The sequence below is a fragment of the Camellia sinensis genome, chromosome 10, assembly GCF_055761805.1.
Source record: "Camellia sinensis isolate YWXY chromosome 10, ASM5576180v1, whole genome shotgun sequence".
NCBI classification, from domain to species: domain Eukaryota; kingdom Viridiplantae; phylum Streptophyta; class Magnoliopsida; order Ericales; family Theaceae; genus Camellia; species Camellia sinensis.
In genome coordinates, this window is record NC_138970.1 from 128587069 (window position 1) to 128608600 (window position 21532).

At 38.0% G+C, this 21532-nt stretch overlaps 1 protein-coding gene and 1 long non-coding RNA gene across 9 annotated transcripts; one reads left to right on the forward strand and one right to left on the reverse strand.

Annotated features, from left to right (window-relative positions):
* Positions 1-12948: 12948 nt before the first annotated feature.
* Positions 12949-18963, forward strand: LOC145801305 (uncharacterized). Of its 8 annotated transcripts, XR_014342573.1 has the most exons (5): positions 13236-13373; positions 14524-14618; positions 14765-14837; positions 14975-15028; positions 18344-18963. XR_014342573.1 is itself a non-coding variant. In XM_082892267.1 (4 exons), the coding sequence occupies exons 1-4, from the start codon at positions 13299-13301 to the stop codon at positions 18425-18427; spliced, it is 270 nt and encodes an 89-aa protein (XP_082748393.1). In that variant the 5' UTR covers positions 13236-13298; the 3' UTR covers positions 18428-18546. The 8 variants fall into 8 exon arrangements, 2 of the variants coding, with proteins under 2 accessions (XP_082748392.1, XP_082748393.1); XR_014342577.1 differs by lacking the exon at positions 14524-14618 and having other exon boundaries at positions 12968-13373; XR_014342572.1 differs by lacking the exon at positions 18344-18963 and having other exon boundaries at positions 14975-15430.
* Positions 13145-13424, reverse strand: LOC145801306 (uncharacterized). The gene is made up of 2 exons (XR_014342578.1): positions 13306-13424; positions 13145-13272 (listed from the first exon to the last, which is right to left on the reverse strand). It is a non-coding gene; the product is annotated as an uncharacterized LOC145801306 (long non-coding RNA).
* Positions 18964-21532: the final 2569 nt, after the last annotated feature.

Here is a 21532-nt window from a genome sequence, read left to right on the forward strand (position 1 = left end):
TGGAAATTCTTCAATGTGCGCCATTGTTTGTAAAGAGGATAAGCTTTTAGTCAAGAGGTTTTGTTCTATCTGTACTTCCCACAGACGGCGCCAATTGTACGGGAAAGAAATAAATCTTCTCGTATAATCCTATTGATCAAGTCTACTCTCCTCCGTACGTCGTCGCTTTATCACCTGAAAACACAAACGTGAGCTAGTCGGCGGGTGTGTGCCGGAAACCTCTCCGATGCCTAAGTCAGTAAACTTGACAAATAGACAAAAAGCTCTGTGTATTCAGAAAGCAAAGTTGTGTGTTACCTCCCCAAAGGTGATGTTTGTGAGCTTTTATAGGTTTCGAGTGGCACAATCCTAGTAGGATTTCTACTTCTCCATGCAAAGTCCTCCTAGGATTCATACTCCTGTAGGATAATACTTATCCTTCAACACCCCCCTCACTGCTTAAACCAAGTGAGATGGTTTTTACCATGGCCGAACCACAACATGACCGAAATAAAACTGGCTATGCTGAGCCACAGAGTAGGCCGAACTATCCTTAGTTCGGTTCTTCCTTTTACTCCTTCTTATCTCGGTTCTCTCATGTACAACCCATGGTATGTTTAGACCGAGCTTATGAGTAGCAAGGTTATGACCGTTCTAACCACAATACATTATAACTGAACTAACTCTGAGACCGGCCTAACTACAGGTTGCTTCCGGACCGAAGTAACTTTATACTTCTTCTGGGCTGGAGTAATCTTTTACCTCTCTTGGGCCGGAGTAATCTTACAGCCTTTTTACCCAGCCCTTCGTGCTTTGGGTCATAATGCCCATCTCATAGCTCGGCCCAATTTTAACCAAAATTACCCTCTCAATTATCATTGGATTACCAAAGAATCTATGCAAAATCAAGTTGAGATCTTGAGGGAAGTTTTGTGATATTGAAACCAAATTGTGTTTCTTGCTCTTCCCACCTCAACCCCTCTCCTGCAACAAGAAGAACTAAAAATTTTGGAGTAAGTGAATTTGGGTTTGAGAATTTGGAGTTAGTGAGTGAATTTAGGTTTGAGAGAAGTTGGGTTGGAGAATTGAGTGATTGCGGTAGTGGTTGGTAGTGGTGGCAGCACTTGCAAGGGCGAGAATAAAGCGAAGAATTGGAGGAAAATGAGAAAGCGTGAGTTTGGATAGGAGAGGATGCGTTTACATCTTTCTTTGGAAATTTGGAACCAAAATGTAATTTTTTTTTAACTTTTTCCATTTTAGATTTGACTGTAGGGGCAAAATTGATACGATTTCAAAAAGTTTGAGGCTAAAATTGAAATTATTCAAAGTCTGGGAGTGTAATTGAAAATCGAAATTAAATATAAGGGTAAATTTTCTAAAAAGATTGCACCCAATAAATAAATAAATAAAAAGAGAGAAAAGAAAATTTATAGAAAAAGACTGCACCGATTACAACAAAAACACACTTTAGTGGCACTATACTAGCGGCATTTTTTTCAAAAATGTCACAAAAAGAATATTTGGTGGCATGTTTTAGAAAAATGTCACAGAGCCACAAACATACAAGGGTCAAGTGGCATTTTGATAAAGAAGTGCCACATCACTACAACAAAAATGTGATTTAATAGCATCAATTTTATAACATTTTATAAAAGAATGACACAAGAAATTATTTAAATGACATTTATCAAAAGATGCCACTAAACTATAATAATAATGGCATTTTTTTTAAAATGTCACTAAACTAGATAGATGTAAGTTACTTTTTATGGCATTAAGTGAAAAGTGTCATAAACAAATATTTTATGGCATTTTGAGAGATGCCACTAAATCAAAATATTTCCAAGCTATCTAATGTCATTTTTTGAAAAAAAAAAAAACAAAAAATATCAATATACTTCCAAAATTTTTTAAAATGCACAAAATAAATATAAAAAAATAAATTGAACTCAATATAACATGCTATCAATTGGACCAATTTGAGACAAAATCAAAAATTCAAGGTTAAAATTGATTCAATTGAAATTACAAAACTAAAATGACAAAATAGCCAAAATAGAGGGACTAATAGTGTAATTTGGCCTAATTGTTAGCATTTTTTAATGACAAATATGCGTATAAGCGACATACGTTATTCTTTTAGAGGTAAAATAATAAATTTGCTCAACTTAGTGAGTAATCTCAACAAATTTAGCGATCATCTTTCGTCAAAAATACTAACGGTATTATTAATTGGACCAAATTGACACAAAATTAAAAATTAAAAATTAAAATTGATCTAATTAAAAATATAAAGATCAAAATTAATATTTATTTATTTATTTAAAATGTGAACAAATTTACTTATAAATAAATAAATAAATTTTTGATACACTACTATCACTACAGGAAATTACACCGTTAGCGGCTAAAAAAAATTTGGTCGCCAAAGATACATGCTTTAGCCACTTAAAAAAACTTAGTCGGTATTTGCTTTATGTTTGGCGACTAATTGGGTTTTAGTCATTGAAAATAGGGTTTTCGGCGACCAAAAGAATCTTTGGTCCCTAAATGTTCAATCTATAGCTACTAAAATTAATTTAGTCAATATTTATTTTACTTTTGGCGACTAATTAAATTTTAGATCGTTGAAAGCAGGGTTTTGGGCAACTAAACAAAATTTAGTCAGCAAAAAGTATAATATTTAGCTACTAAAAAAAATTTAGTAACCCTTTAGCTGACTTTTAGCGACTAAATTTTAGTCCATCAATTGTAATTAAAATTTTGGAGGGAGGACTTCAAATTTTTGGAGGGATTCCTAAATTAATTGGTGACAAAAGTATCTTTCAGTCGGAAAAAATTTACAACTCTTTTATTTTAGAGTAAATAACATTTATCCTTAAATTATCACACGTTTTTTACGTTGACCCCCATACTTCGATTTATTTTAATTCAGTACCTGAACTTTTCACAAATTGATTAATTAGACCCCTGCCGTCACCTTCCGTCCACAATTGTACAGAATGTATTGATGTGGGAGGCAAATTGATTGTATAGTTTGGGGGACAAATTGATTTTTAATTTGAGGGTTAAATTAATGTTTAAGGTATAGTTTGAGGGGTAAAATGAAATTTTAAATACCACGTCGGCACATTCCGTTTAATTATAGACGGAAGGTAACGACAGGTGTCTAATTGATTAATTTTTAAAAAGTTTAAACATTAAATTAAAATAAATTGAAGTATGGAAGTTAACGTGAAAAACACGTGATAATTTAGGGAATAAAATGATATTTTCTCCTTATTTTATGGGACGAAAACAGTTAAAACCCCCACCCAAAAAAAGAAAAAGGGCTAGGTTTTCAAAACTCCCTCCCTTCCCCCACTAAAAAAAAAAAAAGGCTAGGCTTACCCCTGTCACGACCCGAACCCGCCCCTATGGGTTAAGGCCATAACCGGCCAGTAATCACGAGATTACCTACGGCCTCAAACCAAATAAACAAAACTCATCAGAGTAAAGGGGCCAAACGGAAGCAAATTTAAAACTTTGTCCATAGAGCTATGCTTATATGCACACCATAACATTCCAAACATTTATATGTTAATAACTCACATCAAAATATGTACTAACACAGAGCACTGTACATATAGGATCATACAAGTTTAAGTCAGTTGAACCCAAGACTTATATACAAAAGTAGTCTGATGCTTTCGTCAACATAACAAAACTATGAACAAAGGACAAAGGCGAAGACAGTCTCGTGCGTGAGATGTTAGGGCTGACTCATCAAAACTTTGATTGTTTCTCACAATTTCACCGAGGCTGGTTCTGGACGTCCCTTGGCTCACCTACATGTACATGAATGAGCGTGAACGAAAGCCCAGTGAATAATATCGAATAAAGAAGATACATAAACAATCTTTGAAACAGTTACAGCAGACGGCCTTTGGCCCAATCACTTGTATCAATCGGCCTTTGGCCCAATCATTTATGTCAATCGGCCTTCGGCCCAATCATCTATGTCAATCGGCCTTTGGCCCAATCATCTATGTCAATCGGCCTTCGGCCCAATCATTTAAGTCAATCGGCCTTCGGCTCAATCATTCATGTCAGTCGGCCTTCGGCCCAATCATTTATGTCAATCTGCCTTCGACCCAATCATCTATGTCAATCGGCCTTCGGCCCAATCATTTATGTCAATCGGCCATCGGCCTAATCATTCATGTCAGTCGGCCTTCGGCCCAATCATTTATGTCAATTGGCCTTTGGCCCAATCATTCATGTCAATCATTGTCCGCCATTCAAATTAATGAACTTACAAAACTTACATAGAAGTAAACAATTGGACAACAACATATTTCAAATATCTTGTTAAGATATTACTCACAATGATCGGCTTGTGGATTTGCTCTAGAGCTTGACCCTACACATCATATAGCACATATGAGTCACAAACGATTCAAACCTTTCTTTAATTCACATATTCCTCTTTAGGCTTCATTCTTATCTCTTTAACTCAATTACAATGCTCAATGTATGCCTAAGAGTACTTAGAAGTGAAAGAGAATAGAAAACGAAACACAGAAGCCCTTTTCAAAATTTCAGAAAACATGGTCCCCGCTCGAGCATGAACTTCCCCGCTCGAGCGGACCCATGAGGTCTGCAAAAGTACTGGTTACATCAATTTCACGCTCGAGCGCGAACCCGGCCGCTCGAGCTGAAGATCTGTCTACATAGCTCCCCGCTCGAGTGGACGCCATGTCTGCAAAATATGCTGGGAGCTCGTATTTCACGCTCAAGCGTGCGGTTTCCCTGCTCGAGCAGACATCAAGAATTCTGAGTTTTCCAGAATTTGTCTTTGAACTCAATTCGACCTCCAAAGGTTCCAAACTCATAATTTTGGCTCAAACTTCATATATACATGTACTGACATGGTACAAACACCAAATTACAACATTATGAAGCTCAATTCCATGAATTACTTACATGCATGCTCCAATTTACACCAAACTTGTTTCTATTACAACAATTCTATGTATTTCAAACTCACTTTCTCATGAATTGTACATGCATGTGGAATACAACTCTTATTCCCAACTTAGATGATGAAGAGATGGTCAAAAGTGTGAGCTTTAATTAAAATCTCACATGGATTATACATTTGTGCTCAAACATGCAAATTTCAAAGCAATTACACACATGCATGCATACATTGACCTTCAATTCAACATTATCAACTCAATTTCATTTTAATTCTTACTCTTGATCATTAATCAACTTGAATACACCAAATTATACATCAACTCATGAATTCAAAATCAATTGCTTACCTAGAAGCCCAATCTTCTCAATCTATAGCAAATTCTTGAGTTTAATCCTCCAATGTTCACAAACTTGAGCCAAACACCCAACTCTCCTTCTTCCTCTCTCTAGCCGACCCCTTTCCCTTTTCTTAGAGTTTATAATCAGCCAAATGAAGCTAAAGAGAGAAATTGAGTGTATAAAGGCCCCTTATAAGTTCCCACTCAACACATTATTTTATTATAAAACAATTGGGCACTAATTCCTTAATTAAATCAATTTAATCTGATCCGAATCAATTTCCAATTAAATTTCACCGTAGGCTCTAAAAATTACGCTAATCACAAAGGCGCAATCGATTTCAGTTTCTGTGGCCAATAGGGCCTTCAATTTAATTTTCAAAGCAGATAATCAAATAGATATTCCTACAGTGAACATATAGAAATTCAAAGTCACATATTTTCACATAATGGCACAGAAAATCACATTAAACACATAATCATATTCATATTAAGGGCCAATTAGCACAAAACGGAACAGGGTTATCACAGTTTTCCCCCCTTTAGGAAGTTTGGTCCCTCAAACTTATTTTACCTTCGTCGGAAAACAAATGTGGATGGCGTAGTCGCATTTCCTCCTCTTTTTCCCATGTAGCATCTGTCCCATAGTGTTTTTTCCATTCCACTTTCACCATCGGGATGGACTTGCTTCTCAACTGTTTTACTTGCCGGTCGACGATTCGCTTCGGCCATTCGGCGTACTCCATATTTCATTAATAGCTACCCGGTGATAATCAATCACATGAAACGGGTCTCGGAGGTAACCCCTCAACATCGACACATGAAACACATTATGGATTTGTTCAAATCTCGGTGGCAAAGTGATTCTATAAGCAACTGGACCAAGCCTTTCCAGAATCTGAAACGGCCCAATGTAACGGGGCGACAACTTGCCCTTCTTTCCAAACCTGACTTGGCCTTTCATTGGGGACGCACAGATAAACACGTGGTCACCGACCTCATACTCAAGAGGTCTTCTTCGAACGTCTGCATAGTTCTTTTGTCAGTCCTGAGCTGGTTTGAGTCTTTGTCGAATAGTTTTGATTTTCTCAGAAGTATCTTGCACAATTTCAGGCCCAAGTAAAGCTTTATCCCCGACCTTTGTCCAACAAATTGGTGATCTACACCGCTTACCATACAAAGCCTCGTACGGTGCCATACCGATGCTGGAGTGGAAGCTGTTATTGTATGTAAATTCTACAAGTGGCAAATAGTCTTCCCAACTCCCCTGAAAATCTAAAGCACACATTCGAAGCATATCTTCCAAAGTTTGTATTGTTTGTTCTGATTGCCCATCTGTCTGTGGGTGGAATGCAGTACTGTACCTTAGTTCTGTCCCCATAGCTTGCTGCAAACTTTTCCACAATTTAGATACAAATTTCGGATCTCTATCCGACACAATAGACACTGGAACTCCGTGTAAACGGACAATCTCATCAACATAGATGGTAGCTAATCTATAAGCATTAAACATAGTTCTAACAGGTAGAAACTGTGCAGATTTAGTCAGTCTATCAACTACAACCCAAATAGAATCCATACCTCGAGGAGTCCAAGGTAGGCCAACAACGAAATCCATAGTCACATGTTCCCACTTCCATTCAGGAATAGGGAGAGGTTGCAGTAGACCGCCTAGTTTCTGATGTTCAGCTTTAACTTGCTAACACTGAAGACATTTGGACACATATTCTACAATCTCCTTCTTCATTTTAAGCCACTAATAGGTTTGTTTCAAATCCCGATACATTTTATTTTTTCCCGGATGTATAGCAAACACTGATTTGTGGGCTTCATCTAAAATCCTCTTTTTCAGTTCTGGTACATCTGGGACACACGTTCTGTTTCGAAATTTCAACACTTCATTTTCAATACTGAACTCTGCCTTCGGACTTATCTCAAATTCACCAATCACTTTCTTGAGGAATTCATCCTCTTTCTGTTTCTGCTTGATCTCATCAATGATTACCGGCTCGGCTGTAATAGCGGCTATCAATCCGCTCTGTTCACACATTACCACTTCAATTTTAGACCTCTCAAAATCTTGCAAGATCTCTTTCTGTTCAGTAAGCAAACAAGTCTCCCCATTGATTTTCTGCTCAAGGCATCAGCAACTGTGTTAGCTTTTCTGGGGTGATACTGAATCTCTGAATCATAATCCTTTATTAATTCCAGCCATCTCATCTGTCGGATATTCAACTCCTTCTGTGTGAAGAAGTATTTCAGACTTTTGTGATCCATGTAGACTTCACACTTTGCCCCGTACAAATAATGCCGCCAGATTTTCAAAGCAAAAACAACTGCGGCCAATTCTAAGTCATGTGTTGGGTAGTTCTTCTCGTGCGGTCTCAATTGTCGGGAGGCATAAGCAATAACCTTTCCGTTCTGCATTAGCACATAACCCGAACCTTTATAAGACGCATCACTAAAAATTACAAAATTTTCCGTACCTGATGGTAGTGTCAAAATCGGTGCAGTGGTCAATCTTGTTTTCAATTCCTGAAAGGCTGATCCTCTTTCATCATTCCACTCAAAAGGTTACCCCTTGCGTGTCAATTAGGTAAGAGGCACATCTATTTTCGAAAAATCTTTCACAAACCTCCTGTAGCACCCAGCTAAACCCATAAAACTGCGGACTTCTGTTACATTGGTCGGCGTAGGCCAATTCACAATTGCCTCTATTTTCTGTAGGTCCACTGAAATCCCTTCCTTGTTGATCACATGTCCTAAGAAAACAACTTCATCCAACCAAAACTCACATTTCTTTAGTTTAGCAAACAATTTCCTTTCCCTAAGTATTTGCAGGACAGTTCTCAAATGTTGTTCATGTTCAAGTCTATCTTTATAGTATATCAAAATGTCATCAATAAAAATCACAACAAATTCGTCGAGGTAGGTTTTAAAAATTCGGTTCATTAGGTCCATAAATGCTGCCGGAGCATTAGTTACTCCAAATGACATAACAAGAAACTTAAAATGTCCAAACCTCGTTCTGAATGCGGTTTTCTCAACATCTTCCGCCTTTACCTTCAACTGATGATACCCGGATCTCAAATCAATCTTGGAAAACACTTGTGATCCCTGCATCTGGTCAAACAGGTCATCAATACGGGGTAAGGGATATTTATTCTTTATTGTTACCTTGTTCAATTCCTGATAGTCGATACACAAGCATAGGGTTCCATCTTTCTTTTTCACGAACAACACCAATACACCCCATGGTGAAGTGCTAGGTCTGATAAATGCTTTGTCAAGCAGGTCTTGTAACTGTTCTTTTGATTCTTTCATTTCAGCTGTAGCCATTATGTAGGGAGTTTTAGAAATAGACTGGGTGCCTGATACAGTTTCAATAGTGAATTCTATCTCCCTGTCCACCAATTCCCCTAGTAGTTCATTTGGAAACACATCTGGAAATTCTCTAACAATAGGGATATCATTCAATTCAGCATTTACAGATTGTTCAGATAACACATAGCACAAATAACCCTGACACCCTTTCCTGATCAATTTACATGCTTTCATTGCAAATATCAAATAAGGTGGAGGCACTACCCCGTTACCCACAAACACAATTTCTTCTTGTTCTGGTGGTCTAAACACAACCCGTTTTGTCACACAGTCAATGGTGACACAATATTTAGTTAACCAGTCCATGCCCAGAATTATGTCAAAGTGCCTAAAGTTCAAGGGTAACAAGTCCACATATAGAATGGCACTTCCAATTTGCATGTCGCAAAAACGATAGACAGATTCACACAATACCGATTCCCCAGATGGAGCAGACACACATAGTAGATATGGCAATAATTCTAGAGGTCTACTCAGTCTAGATGCAAATGCACATGTTACAAATGAGTGTGTTGATCCAGAGTCAATTAACACAAAAGCATCCTGATTACATATAGAAATGATACCTGAGACAACTGCGTTGGCATTCCGAGTATCACCCGGAACAAGCGCAAAAACTCTCCCTTGTCTCACGGCATCTCCAACGGGAGTAGATCTCGTAACATTTCCTGGTTTGGGACTGATGTTGTCAAACTAGCAGCAAATTTTCCACTGTTCTGTTTGCAATCTCTGGCCATATGTCCCTGTTTACCACAATTAAAACAAGCTCCTGACACACGGTAACAAACCCCACGATGCCTGTTACCACAAGTAGTACACAACGGGGTTATATCTCGGGAAAAATTAGAAGTATTCAAGGAGCCCGTATTTTGCTTCTTTGAAAACTTCTTCTTTGAAAAGAAACCCTACCTTTTACTACCTTTCCAGTCAGTTGTCGGTTTAATTTGTCTAGCTATATTAGCTTCTGATATTATGGCCTTGTCTAGTACCCTAATGTAGGTTTCCAGCTTCAAGACATTCACCCTCTCTAGAATGTCGCTTCGAAGCCTGCCTTCAAAATGTCTCACCTTCTTATAGTCTGTATCAATCACGTGTGGCACAAACCTAGCCAATTCAGTGAATTTGGCCTCATACTCGGCTATAGTCATACTGTCTTGCCTCAGTTCCATAAATTCTGCCACCTTCCTATCCTGGACACACTGCGGGAAGTACTTGTCATAGAAAATTTCTAAAAATTTTGCCCAATCAGCATCTTTGTAATTCTCACGCATTAACATTCACCATCTTCTTGCTTTGTCTTCTAGCATAAAGGTGGCTAGAAGCACTTTCTGTGTCTCCGAACATGGGAACACTTCAAACAGTTTTTTGATGCCGAGGACCCAAGCTTCAGCTTTCAAAGGATCTAATCCACCATGAAACTGTGGTGGTTTCATTTTCTTGAACTCTTTGGTGAGAGCTATGATTCGGTCATCATTCTGATTATCTGGCACAGGAGGTGCTGGAGACGGAGGTGGAGGATGTGGTTGCTGCCACTATTGTTGCCATTCCTGTTGTTGCCTCAATATCTCTGCCATTTCCTGAATCAGTCTTTCCATTCTATCCAGTCTAGCAGTAGAAGATTCCTCTATCTCATCACCTCTTGTTCTCACTATCTAATTAAACTTGCATTACACTTTATACAAAAGATACACAGGTATGCATATACTAAAGAGCATACATAATCAAATAATTTGAAATGCAAGCAGTTCACAAACTTATAACACATAGTTGTTCACATTTAACAGTTAAGCGTATTCTTGATGCTTTCAGATTCATACTTATCACATGAATATCCTAGATCTTTTCTAGACGCTTATTGATCTTTTCTAGACGCTTATTGCTCTTTTGGACAAGTGTGTGAGTTATTAACTCGTGCTCTGATACCACTCTGTCACGACCCGAACCCGCCCCTATGGGTTAAGGCCATAACCGGCCAGTAATCACGAGATTACCTATGGCCTCAAACCAAATAAACAAAACTCATCAGAGTAAAGGGGCCAAACGGAAGCAAATTTAAAACTTTGTACATAGAGCTGTGCTTATATGCACACCATAACATTCCAAACATTTATATGTTAATAACTCACATCAAAATATGTACTAACACAGAGCACTGTACATACAGGATCATACAAGTTTAAGTCAGTCGAACCCAAGACTTATATACAAAAGTAGTTCGATGCTTTCGTCAACATAACAAAACTATGAACAAAGGACAAAGGCGAAGACAGTCTCGTGCGTGAGACGTTAGGGCTGACTCCTCAAAACTTTGACTGTTTCTCACAATTCCACCGAGGCTGGTTTTGGACGTCCCTTAGCTTACCTACATGTAAATGAATAAGCGTGAGTGAAAACCCAATGAATAATATCGAATAAAGAAGATACATAAGCAATCTTTGAAACAGTTATAGCAGACGGCCTTTGGCCCAATCACTTGTATCAATCGGTCTTCGGCCCAATCATTTATGTCAATCGGCCTTCGGCCCAATCATCTATGTCAATCGGCCTTCAGCCCAATCATTCATGTCAGTCGGCCTTCGGCCCAATCATTTATGTCAATCGACCTTCGGCCCAATCATTTATGTCAATCGGCCTTTGGCCCAATCATCTATGTCAATCGGCCTTCGGCCCAATCATTTATGTCATTCGGCCTTCGGCCCAATCATTCATGTTAATCGTTGTCTGCCAATCAAATTAATGAACTTACAAAACTTACATAGAAGTAAACAATTGGACAACAACATATTTCAAATATCTTGTTAAGATATTACTCACAGTGATCGGCTTGTGAATTTGCTCTGGAGCTTGACCCTACACATCATATAGCACATATGAGTCACAAACGATTCAATCCATTCTTTAATTCACGTATTCCTCTTTAGGTTTCTTTCTTATCTCTTTAACTCAATTACAATGCTCAATATATGCCTAAGAGTACTTAGAAGTGAAAGAAAACAGAAAACGAAACACAGAAGCCCTTTTCAAAATTTCAGAAAACAGGGTCCCCGCTTGAGTGTGAACTTCTCCGCTCGAGCGGACCCATGAGGTCTGCAAAAGAACTGGTTACATCAATTTCACGCTCGAGCGCAAACCTGGCCGCTCGAGCTGAAGATCTGTCTACATAGCTCCCCACTCGAGCGTGAACTTCCCCGCTTGAGCGGACGCCATATCTGCAAAATATGCTGGGAGCTCGTATTTCATGCTCGAGCGGCGGTTTCCCCGCTCGAGCGGACATCAAGAATTCTGGGTTTTCCAGAATTTGTCCTTGAGCTCAATTCGACCTCCAAAGGTTCCAAACTCATAATTTTGGCTCAAATTTCATATATACATGTACTAACTTGGTACAAACACCAAATTACAACATTATGAAGCTCAATTCCATGAATTACTTACATGCATGCTCCAATTTACACCAAACTTGTTTCTATTACAACAATTCCATGTATTTCAAACTCACTTTCTCATGAATTGTACATGCATGTGGAAAACAATTCTTATTCCCAACTTAGATGATGAAGAGATGGTCAAAAGTGTGATCTTTAATTAAAATCTCACATGGATTATACATTTGTACTCAAACATGCAAATTTCAAAGCAATTACACACATGCATGCATACATTGACCTTTAATTCAACATTATCAACTCAATTTCATTTCAATTCTTACTCTTGATTATTAATCAACTTGAATACACCAAATTATACATTAACTCATGAATTCAAAATCAATTGCTTACCTAGAAGCCCAATCTTCTCAATCTATAGCAAATTCTTGAGTTTAATCCTCCAATGTTCACAAACTTGAGCTAAACACCCAACTCTCCTTCTTCCTCTCTCTAGCCGACCCCTTTCCCTTTTCTTAGAGTTTATAATCAGCCAAATGAAGCTAAGGAGAGAAATTGAGTGTATAAAGGCCCCTTATAAGTTCCCACTCAACACATTATTTTATTATAAAATAATTGGGCAATAATTCTTTGATTAAATCAATTTAATCTGATCTGAATCAATTTTCAATTAAATTTCACCGTAGGCTCTAAAAATTACGCTAATCACAAAGGCGCAATTAATTTCAGTTTCTGTGGCCGATATGGCCTTCAATTTGATTTTCAAAGTAGATAATCAAATAGGTATTCTTATAGTGAATAGATAGAAATTTAAAGTCATATATTTTCATATAATAACGCATAAAATTACATTAAATATATAATCATATTCATATTAAGGACCAATTAGTACAAAACGGAACAGGTTATCAGACCCCACTCACGTTTTAGGCCAAATTGCCTATACTTGGAAAGCTGGTGTGTGTCTCGACTCTCTGCCTCTTTCTTCCCCACGCCTTTGCCCTTCTCCTTCCACGATCTCTTTCGCATCGTCATCACACCGTCGCACGATCTCTCTCTCTCTCTCTCTCTCTCTCTCTCTCTCTCTCTCTTCTCTTCTGTTGAAGCTCGAACATGGAGGCTTCTCAATCTCTGCTTCAACGCAATCGCAGCGATCGTCGTCAGCTCCTGAGTTTCATACTCTCATCAGGTTTGATAAAGGAGCTCCGGTCCCCTACTGGTGCCACCTCCTCTGTCTCTGACTCTGATCTTGATGCCACCTCCTCTGTCTCTGACTCTGATCTTGAACTTCTCAGCGCCGATTACGTCCTCCAATGCGCACAATCCGGTTAGTTTCACCTCTGTTTGGTTGCCGAGAAACTGTAGGGAAAAATAAAAAAGTGAACTAAAAAGAGTTAACACAGTACTCTGTTTGGCTGCGGAGAAATCAAAGAATTCATAGCTAAATTAAACTAATACAACTATTTGGCTGAGTGTGTTTGTGTCTTTTAAACTATTTGGTTCTCTTTTTTTCCTCTGTTTTCTCAACAACCGAAGGTGGGATTTTAGGGTTAGGGCTATATTAGGACCGTAGGAGAAAGCTTCTAGTCTTTTTAAATGGAAATGGATAATTGCTAATTTGTCGCTTTAAAGTGTAAAATCAGACGCCCAAAGTTATTAGGGTTAATTGGCACTCAATAGGCTAAGGCCTCGGAATTAAGAGGTGCTGTTTAGGGGCTGCAAATAGTGCCCTGAGAAAAATAACCTGTTGGTTTAGTGGCAGAAAGAAGAACCATTTGTATATTCGGTCTAGAATTCCTTGGAAATTACTCGAGTCTCTGTAATTCATCGCACAGTTTCAATCACAAATTCTCTGAATCCAAATCATCTATTGACTAGAATTATTACATAGATACTTATAGGTTGCTGGACCTTTTCTAATTTTTCTAGGATTAATACATGAAAACTATAAAATTTTGACCATTCAAACATTTTGGACCTAAATAAAATCACATGCAATGATTCAATAACATTCTTGACACATGAGATCCATAGGCTTCATCTAGAGCCGTTATCCAAATTCTTTTTTTCAAAACATATTTGCCTTAGATTACTTTACTAAAACCTAATAACAAAAGGAAGCTATCTAGCTGCATACTAACCTATAAATTTCATAAAATGAAGACTCAACTTAACCCTAAACTCCACTAGAAGGTTCCCTACATATGCTCCATGTAATTCTTTGTTTTGTTGGAATCCATGTGAAATTTCAGATTTACCCTTTTCTTCCTTCTATGGTGTTCTTTTCTTAGAAGGAAAAAAAAATTGGTAAGAAAATTCATGCCATTACCTCTATATTGTTTACTCCAAAGTGCATAATTTAGTTGTTCAGAGGAAAGCGAATTCGGAAATCTTTTGATTGGAATGGGATAGGGTTGTGACTGATGGTGGTGCTCTTAATTGTTGAAATCTCTTGATTCATCTTCTTTGTTCTGTAGGATCCGAGTCTTGTCTTTGTTCGCCGTGGAACCTCTAGAACAAATTCAAGACAAGGCACTCTGAGAAGAAGTGACTCCATGTGGCACACAAATTAGTATGTTGAATGTGAACATATATATGTATATATATATTTTGTGTTGTAATTTTTTATTTTGAAAACCACTTTGCTCTTAGTTGATCGTTTTAATTTTGAAAATCTTGTTGTGCATATTTTTTATTTGTCTCTGTTTTGTGCAACAGTTAACCTGTGGTAGCCAAATTGTTGCTTTGAGATGTTCTACCTCTTGTTTACATAAAAGTGTAGCAGCTCAAGGTAAAACTAAAATACTATTCTGATCCAAAAGGAAAGCAGAATAAAACACTGATGCAAATTCCAAGAAAACATTGATTCAATTCTATTGTGTTGATGCTTATTTAGTGTTTTATTTGCATCTCATTTTCTAATTGCAGGTTTTTATATTTTTAGCTGCTGAGTATGAAACTCCAAAGAACTCCCTGAATCAGGTCAGCTTTTTAGCATTTGGTGGCATGCATTATTTCATCATGAGTTCATTTCAATTTGGCATTGGATATTATTCTTAACCTCAAGCTTCATTTCAAATTTCATGAGATTATGGAGCTAGTCAGTTTTTGTCCGATGTCCCTTGCTGGATAGGTGCAGTCGGATCATTGTCCAGATCATCCTTAGACTCCATAATAAGTACTATGATGTTTCTCGATTCTTGAAATTTTTTCCCTCTACTCTATGTTTCAGATATTGGCATACATGATGATAAATTTAACCTTTTGGCTTAAGAAATTTTGCTCCTTAGCTTCTACATATTTACTCTGAACATGATAGACAATGTTTAAAAAATTTGAATGTCTTTATTATTATGACTAATATATGTAACATAGTGATAAAAAGCCAAGTGTGGTTGATGCCTCTTGAGGTTATTTGGACTTAAGTCTTTGTATTATAATTTTTTAAGCTTGTATTGCCAGGGAAAAAAGAGAAACCCAAATCGGCCACCAGTTATGCTTCTTGAACTGTTTCTTTAGGTTAGACCTAGAGATGTTATAAAAAGTATGGACAAAGCCTTTCACACAAATATTATATTGAACTTCTAGAGAGATAGAGAAAAGTAGGCTCTGTTTGGAACGATTCTCAAATTCGTTTTCTACCATTGAGTTCGCATATGGTGTTTGGATAGAGTTGTGGAATTAATTTTCTACAACTCTACAGAAAACTCTGTCAAACAGAGCGCGATTTTCAATTTTTTTTTCGAAATTTGGCCTAACCAGTTGTCCGGTCGGTTGACCGGAACAGTGAATTTTTTTTGCAATTGATATGTTAATTTTTATATATTCGAAAAAAATATTTTCTGAATTTTTAAAATTTTTTTATGTGCTTTAAAATAATTTTGAGTTGTATGCTTGGTTATGAATTGTAAATTTTTGTATCAAATATCAAATGTCACGTCAACAATTCCTCACTCAAACCAAACAAATTTTCCACAATCATAATTCCAAACCTCAAAAACTCAAAATATAACTCAATACTCTCAAATCATAGTTACAAATCTCTACCAAACGCAACCATAGTCTTTCATGAACTTGCTAGGTATAAGAAGCTATAGGTAGAACACACATTATACGAATGCTAAAAATGTCACAAACCTGAATAGATATTATTTGAAAATAGTATGACGCCAAAAACTAAGTGCAAAAGGCATCAAGATGGCATTTTTAAATTTTGACTGAAGTTCAATATCCATACAATTCCAATATTTATAACTTACACGACAACTTTGGAGACTCCATGCATGGGTCATCTCCCATGTTTATCATGTTGGAATAATTTTCTGTGTAAAATAAAATAAATAACTTGAAACCAAATCAAACAAATAAAAATAAACTACTTACATGATTTATTTACCGAAGTGAATTACTACAAAAATGATCAAGTCGAGTCTGTAACACTCTATCCTTAAGACATATTCGCTCTGCTTTGGTGCTTACGGATAAATGGCTTCTCCCAGGATACTATGATCTTTACACAGATTGTAGTAGTACTCCAAACAATCTGTACGGTGAACTAGAACTTGTGTTCTATACTCTCAGAATTTTCTCTAAAAACCTGGTATGTAGAATAATGAAAAGAGAGCAAAAACGGAAAGAGAATTAATTTTCTGGATGTCAAAATATGCTGGAATGATTATGAATTTATAGACATAGAAGGTGATTGTGGGGAAGAGCCGAGCAGGTACAATTTGAATTAAACAGATACAGATTCAAATCTGTAGAGCCGAACAGGTGCATATTTGAAATGAATAGGTGCAAAAATTCAAATTTGTTTGAATCTATTTGGAAGAACTGAATCTGTGCAATCTATTAAAACAGGTTGAAAAATCTGTTTGAACTTGCTGGAAATTGGATCGGGGGAGGCACTGTTTGGACAGAAAATTGAATTCAAATTTGGCGCAAAATTTGAATTAATTTCATTCAGAAAAAATAATTTTCCTATAAGAATTTTTGAAAAAAATTCAAATAAACTTTGTCTAAAAAATTAATGTAAGGACCCAACCCATAACCCGGACCCAGCTCGACTCGACTCGGCTTGGACTGCCAACGCCGCCGGCTCGCGTGAGCGCTTGTGTGATGGTTTAAGCCAAGGCTCACTTTGTCCATAATTCTTCCCTTTTACAAACTTGAGGTGCTCTTTGGGGCCCAACCAAAGTTTGTCCACCTAGAGTTTATAAACACATACAAACTTTCTTAAAGTTTCATTGTGGAACAATCATTTCAATGAAACCCACATTTTACTCTTTAATACGAACTCGAAAACGACGTTAACTTCGCATTAACTCATAGATGATTTTGATGAATCGTTTGCACTGTGTGACTTGCCATATGGCAAGGAACACGTTACCTCATTAGACCCATTCCAAAAGACGTGTGGGACCCATTCAAATTTGGAGTCAAAGTTGGTCCAAAATAAGTCTATAAAAAATCATAATTTCCACCAATCCCTCACATAAATGGAATTTGATGGAAAAAAAATACAACATGATCTGATTACAGAGAGTACATAAATTTGAAATATTCTATAAAGGATATGTAGCTTTTGGCTTTGAACCTTCCATTGTGAGACACTATCAGATTTACTAGTTAACCAATGAATATAATGTCTTGAACTGTTTAGCCATTTGTGTAAATCAAGACAATGGAACTCACACAGTATATTTATCAGACATAGTTTAGTTCTCACTATAATGTTCATTTTGACCCTGAACAACCTAGCCTTTTATGAGTGCTCTAGAGAATTATAGCTCTTCACAAATCTCATAGAACCGGCCAAGTTCAGACTCATATAGGTGATTCTTATGAAGAATATCCCGCCAAACTCCACAAGGTGTTCCTAGAAATAAGAATTATTAAAAGTATTACTTAACTTAAAACGTTGCAGACATCACTATTTCATCATAGAAATTGGTAGAAGTTTGACTCCGTAGTGATCCTTATGAGTTTTAGGTTATCCCTTTGAACTTAGAACTTGGGATCTCAAGTCAACTAGGTTGGGTTGCCGTTGTGGTAACTATTATTTAATAGGCTCCATTTCCCCCGATGAATTCTCAACTAACTCTCTTGTTAACCCTTTGGTTAGTGGATCCGCTATGTTGTCTTTAGATTTCACATATTCAATGGAAATAATTTCATTAGAGAGTAGTTGTCTTACGGTATTATGTCGACGATGAATGTAACGTGACTTACCGTTATACATATGACTTTGTGCTCTACCAATTGCTGATTGACTATCACAATGTATGCATATCGCAGGCATCGATTTTGGTCATATTGGAATATCTTCAAAGAAGTGACGAAGCCATTCTGCTTCTTTCCCAGCTTTATCTAAAGCTATAAATTCTGATTCCATAGTAGATCTAGCAATGAAAGTCAGTTTGGAAGATTTCCAAGATACAGCTACCCTACCATATCCACTGGTGGATTTTGAGTTTTTAGTATCCGATATTCAGTTTGCATCACAATATCCTTCAAGTACTGCTGGATATCTAGTATAATTTAGTACAATATTACGAGTAAATCTAAGGTATCTTAGAACCCTTATAATAGCTTTCCAGTATTCTACTCTTGGATTACTCGTATATCTATTTAATTTACTTACTGCATAGGCTATATCTGAGCGAGTGTAGTTCATCAAGTACGTTAAGCTTACAATAATTTGGGCATACTTTAATTGAGAAATACTTTTATGTACATTCTTAGAAAGAAACAAATTAACATTCATAGGTGTTCTAGCAAGATGATCATCATTTTTGCTGAATTTGTTAAATATTTTGTCAATGTAATGTGATTGTGACAAAGCATATCCTTCTGATATTTTGATAATTTTCATACCAAGTATTACATCAGCAATCCCTATATCTTTCATGTGAAAATGTTTGTTCAACATTTTCTTGATAGTTTTAATCATGTCATTATTACTACCTATGATGAGTATATCATCTACATAAAGACATACTATAACTGTGGGGACATAATTTTTGAATGACAACACGTGACCGAAGTGACACCGAAGTGTCTGCCGAGGTGTTACGTGTCTTGGTCATGACACTGAGATGATCTTGGCTAGGCCGGGGTTATCTGTAAAGAAACTGGAATCCGAGATAAGCGGATAAGGGACAAGAGTCTTAGAATGAGAGAAGACTTCAGTTTGGATAAAGATAAGACTCTTAGAGAGTTTATCCCAATCCTACTAGGAGTCCAAGATTAGCAGTAATCCTAAGTCCATTGAAGGTATGCTTCTATTGGGATTAGGTAAGTGTTGGCTATAAAAGAGAAGCACCCCTATGGGTCTAAAGTATGTTTTTTATGCTCTGAATAGTGAGTTAAGCACTTTTGCTATCTTTGAGAGATAATTGACTTGACCGTCGGAGTGCCCCCGGATGGACGAACTATCGCCGGAATCTCTTCTTTTTGTGACAGGTCGTTCGGGCTTAATCTATTCTGCCAGTATTCTCCAGCTGAGTGCTTGATTGGTAGTGTGGTCGGAAATTGATACACAATTTGGCGCCGTCTATGGGAGAGAAAGGAGAATATATGGCCAACGATGGACAGAAAGAGAAGGTTGGGGACGACACCCCTACTAAGAGTGGGAAACATATTGACCTTGATGTCGAAGAATACAACTGCAACGAAGAGACTCGTGATAAGAATCACGGAGGAAAGGATGTCGGGCAGGAGGGCGGCGTACCGAAGAAATCGGATCGGAGTGGGTATTATAAAGAGGACGACTTCCAAGTATAGAAAGATAGATGCTTGTGGAAGGACGACGAGATGAAGGGAATGGCGGACAAATTGGCGGACTTGCAAACGGTCGTCAATTTCATGATGCAGAACGTCATGAAGCCACCGTTCCCGCTACAAGATACGCTGATTCCAGCGGCCAAAAAAGGTGCCCAAAAAGGGGGGAGCAGAAAACGATTCCTGCAGTCCTTTAGCATGACAAGACCAAGGGACATTCTCATCGGCCTTCGCGGGAGGTCGGACATGGAGAATCCCAGAAGACACGTCGAACAAAAGAAACATGCACCAAAGAACATCGGGATCTTCAGGAGAAGGAACTCTGTTTCGACACGACCAATGGAGGGAGGTCCAGAGAGACTCACAATGACACTGGAAGTAATGCACCAAAGAGGTTGAAATTCGGAGATAGCCGAGCTCCTGAATGAACCAAGGAGGATCTGAGGGATTACCTCTAGAGAAAGCGACAAGATGCCGAGGTGACCTCTCCGGTCAAGCTGAGGACACTGTTCTCAGTAGAGTTGGACAAATCTGAGGCCCTGAAAAGGTTCCACATGCCGAGATTCCAGATATACGATGGTAAGTCGGACACGAACTTTCACGTCGGCTTGTACCTGAACTCGATGGCATTATACACCGAGAACGAGCCGTTGCTCTATAAGGTGTTTCTCTCGTCCTTTGGGGAAATTGCATCGGATTGGTTTCACAAGTTGCCGAAAGGAACTGTGAAAACCTGGGAAGGCCTGGCCGAGATGTTCGTGGCCAGGTTTGTGACAGACAAACTACAACCATTAAGGGTGGACTCCTTGATGGCCTTGAGAATCAGTGAGGATGAAAGCCTTAGGGCTTATGCCAAGAGGTATTACAAGGTGTTCTACCGAATAGCAGGATGCAACCAAGAGGTGGCGGTCGTGTCCTTTAAGAACGGCCTGAAAGATGACTGTCTGCTACGAAAATCACTGGCAAAGACACTGCCAAAGAGTATGGAGGAACTCATGGTCAGAATAGAGAAGTATGCAAGGGTTGAGGAAGACACGCCGGGGACAAAGGCGTTAACACAAGAAAAGAGAAACGGCTCGCCGAAGCGAGGCTGGGGTAACACTGGATACAGCAAGCAAGAGACAGGATTAAGGGTTGCACAGGCAGTCACAACTTATCCCTCCAACCTAAGTGAGTAGATCCCAAATTCTAGGAGACAAGATCTTAGCCTAGATGATTAAGTCCGAGAAGAGAAAAGCTCAGCCTAAGTTAAAGACTTTTTATATAAGGTCCACAAAGGAGTAGGTGGAAGCCATACAGGGGGCAGATCCCTTGCCCGTAGAGCAATATCGCAGGGATTCTTTTGGCCTTACATGCAAAAGGAAGCTGAAGCTTATGTAAAAAAGCGTGAAAATGTTGTTAAAATCCACTTGCAATGTGCGAGAGAACATCAATTCTGCTGGGGGCATACCAACAAACAATTTGCTAGGGTTTAGAACAAGAAGGTCAGCCTAAGAGAGTTCAGGGTTAGGGACTTCATCCTGAGAAAGGTTGTCGGCAATAAAAAAGATAATAGGGAGGCCAAACTTGGCCCAAATAGAATCATCTCGGTTGCCGACAATGGGGCATATCGGCTGAAGTAATAATAAAGTGCTAGTTTGATTTTTGTGAATTTGAAATCTGTGCGATAGGATTGACCAGTCCTATGGCGATGTTTCTGATTAA

Bases quoted from the DNA above. Each gene is read 5' to 3' on its own strand.
- LOC145801305 (XM_082892266.1), top strand. From the start codon at position 13,160: ATGGAGGCTTCTCAATCTCTGCTTCAACGCAATCGCAGCGATCGTCGT. The intron at 13,374-14,990 runs GTTAGTTTCACC...TTATATTTTTAG, and splicing joins CCTCCAATGCGCACAATCCG to CTGCTGAGTATGAAACTCCA. The intron at 15,029-18,343 runs GTCAGCTTTTTA...TGCATATCGCAG, and splicing joins CAAAGAACTCCCTGAATCAG to GCATCGATTTTGGTCATATT.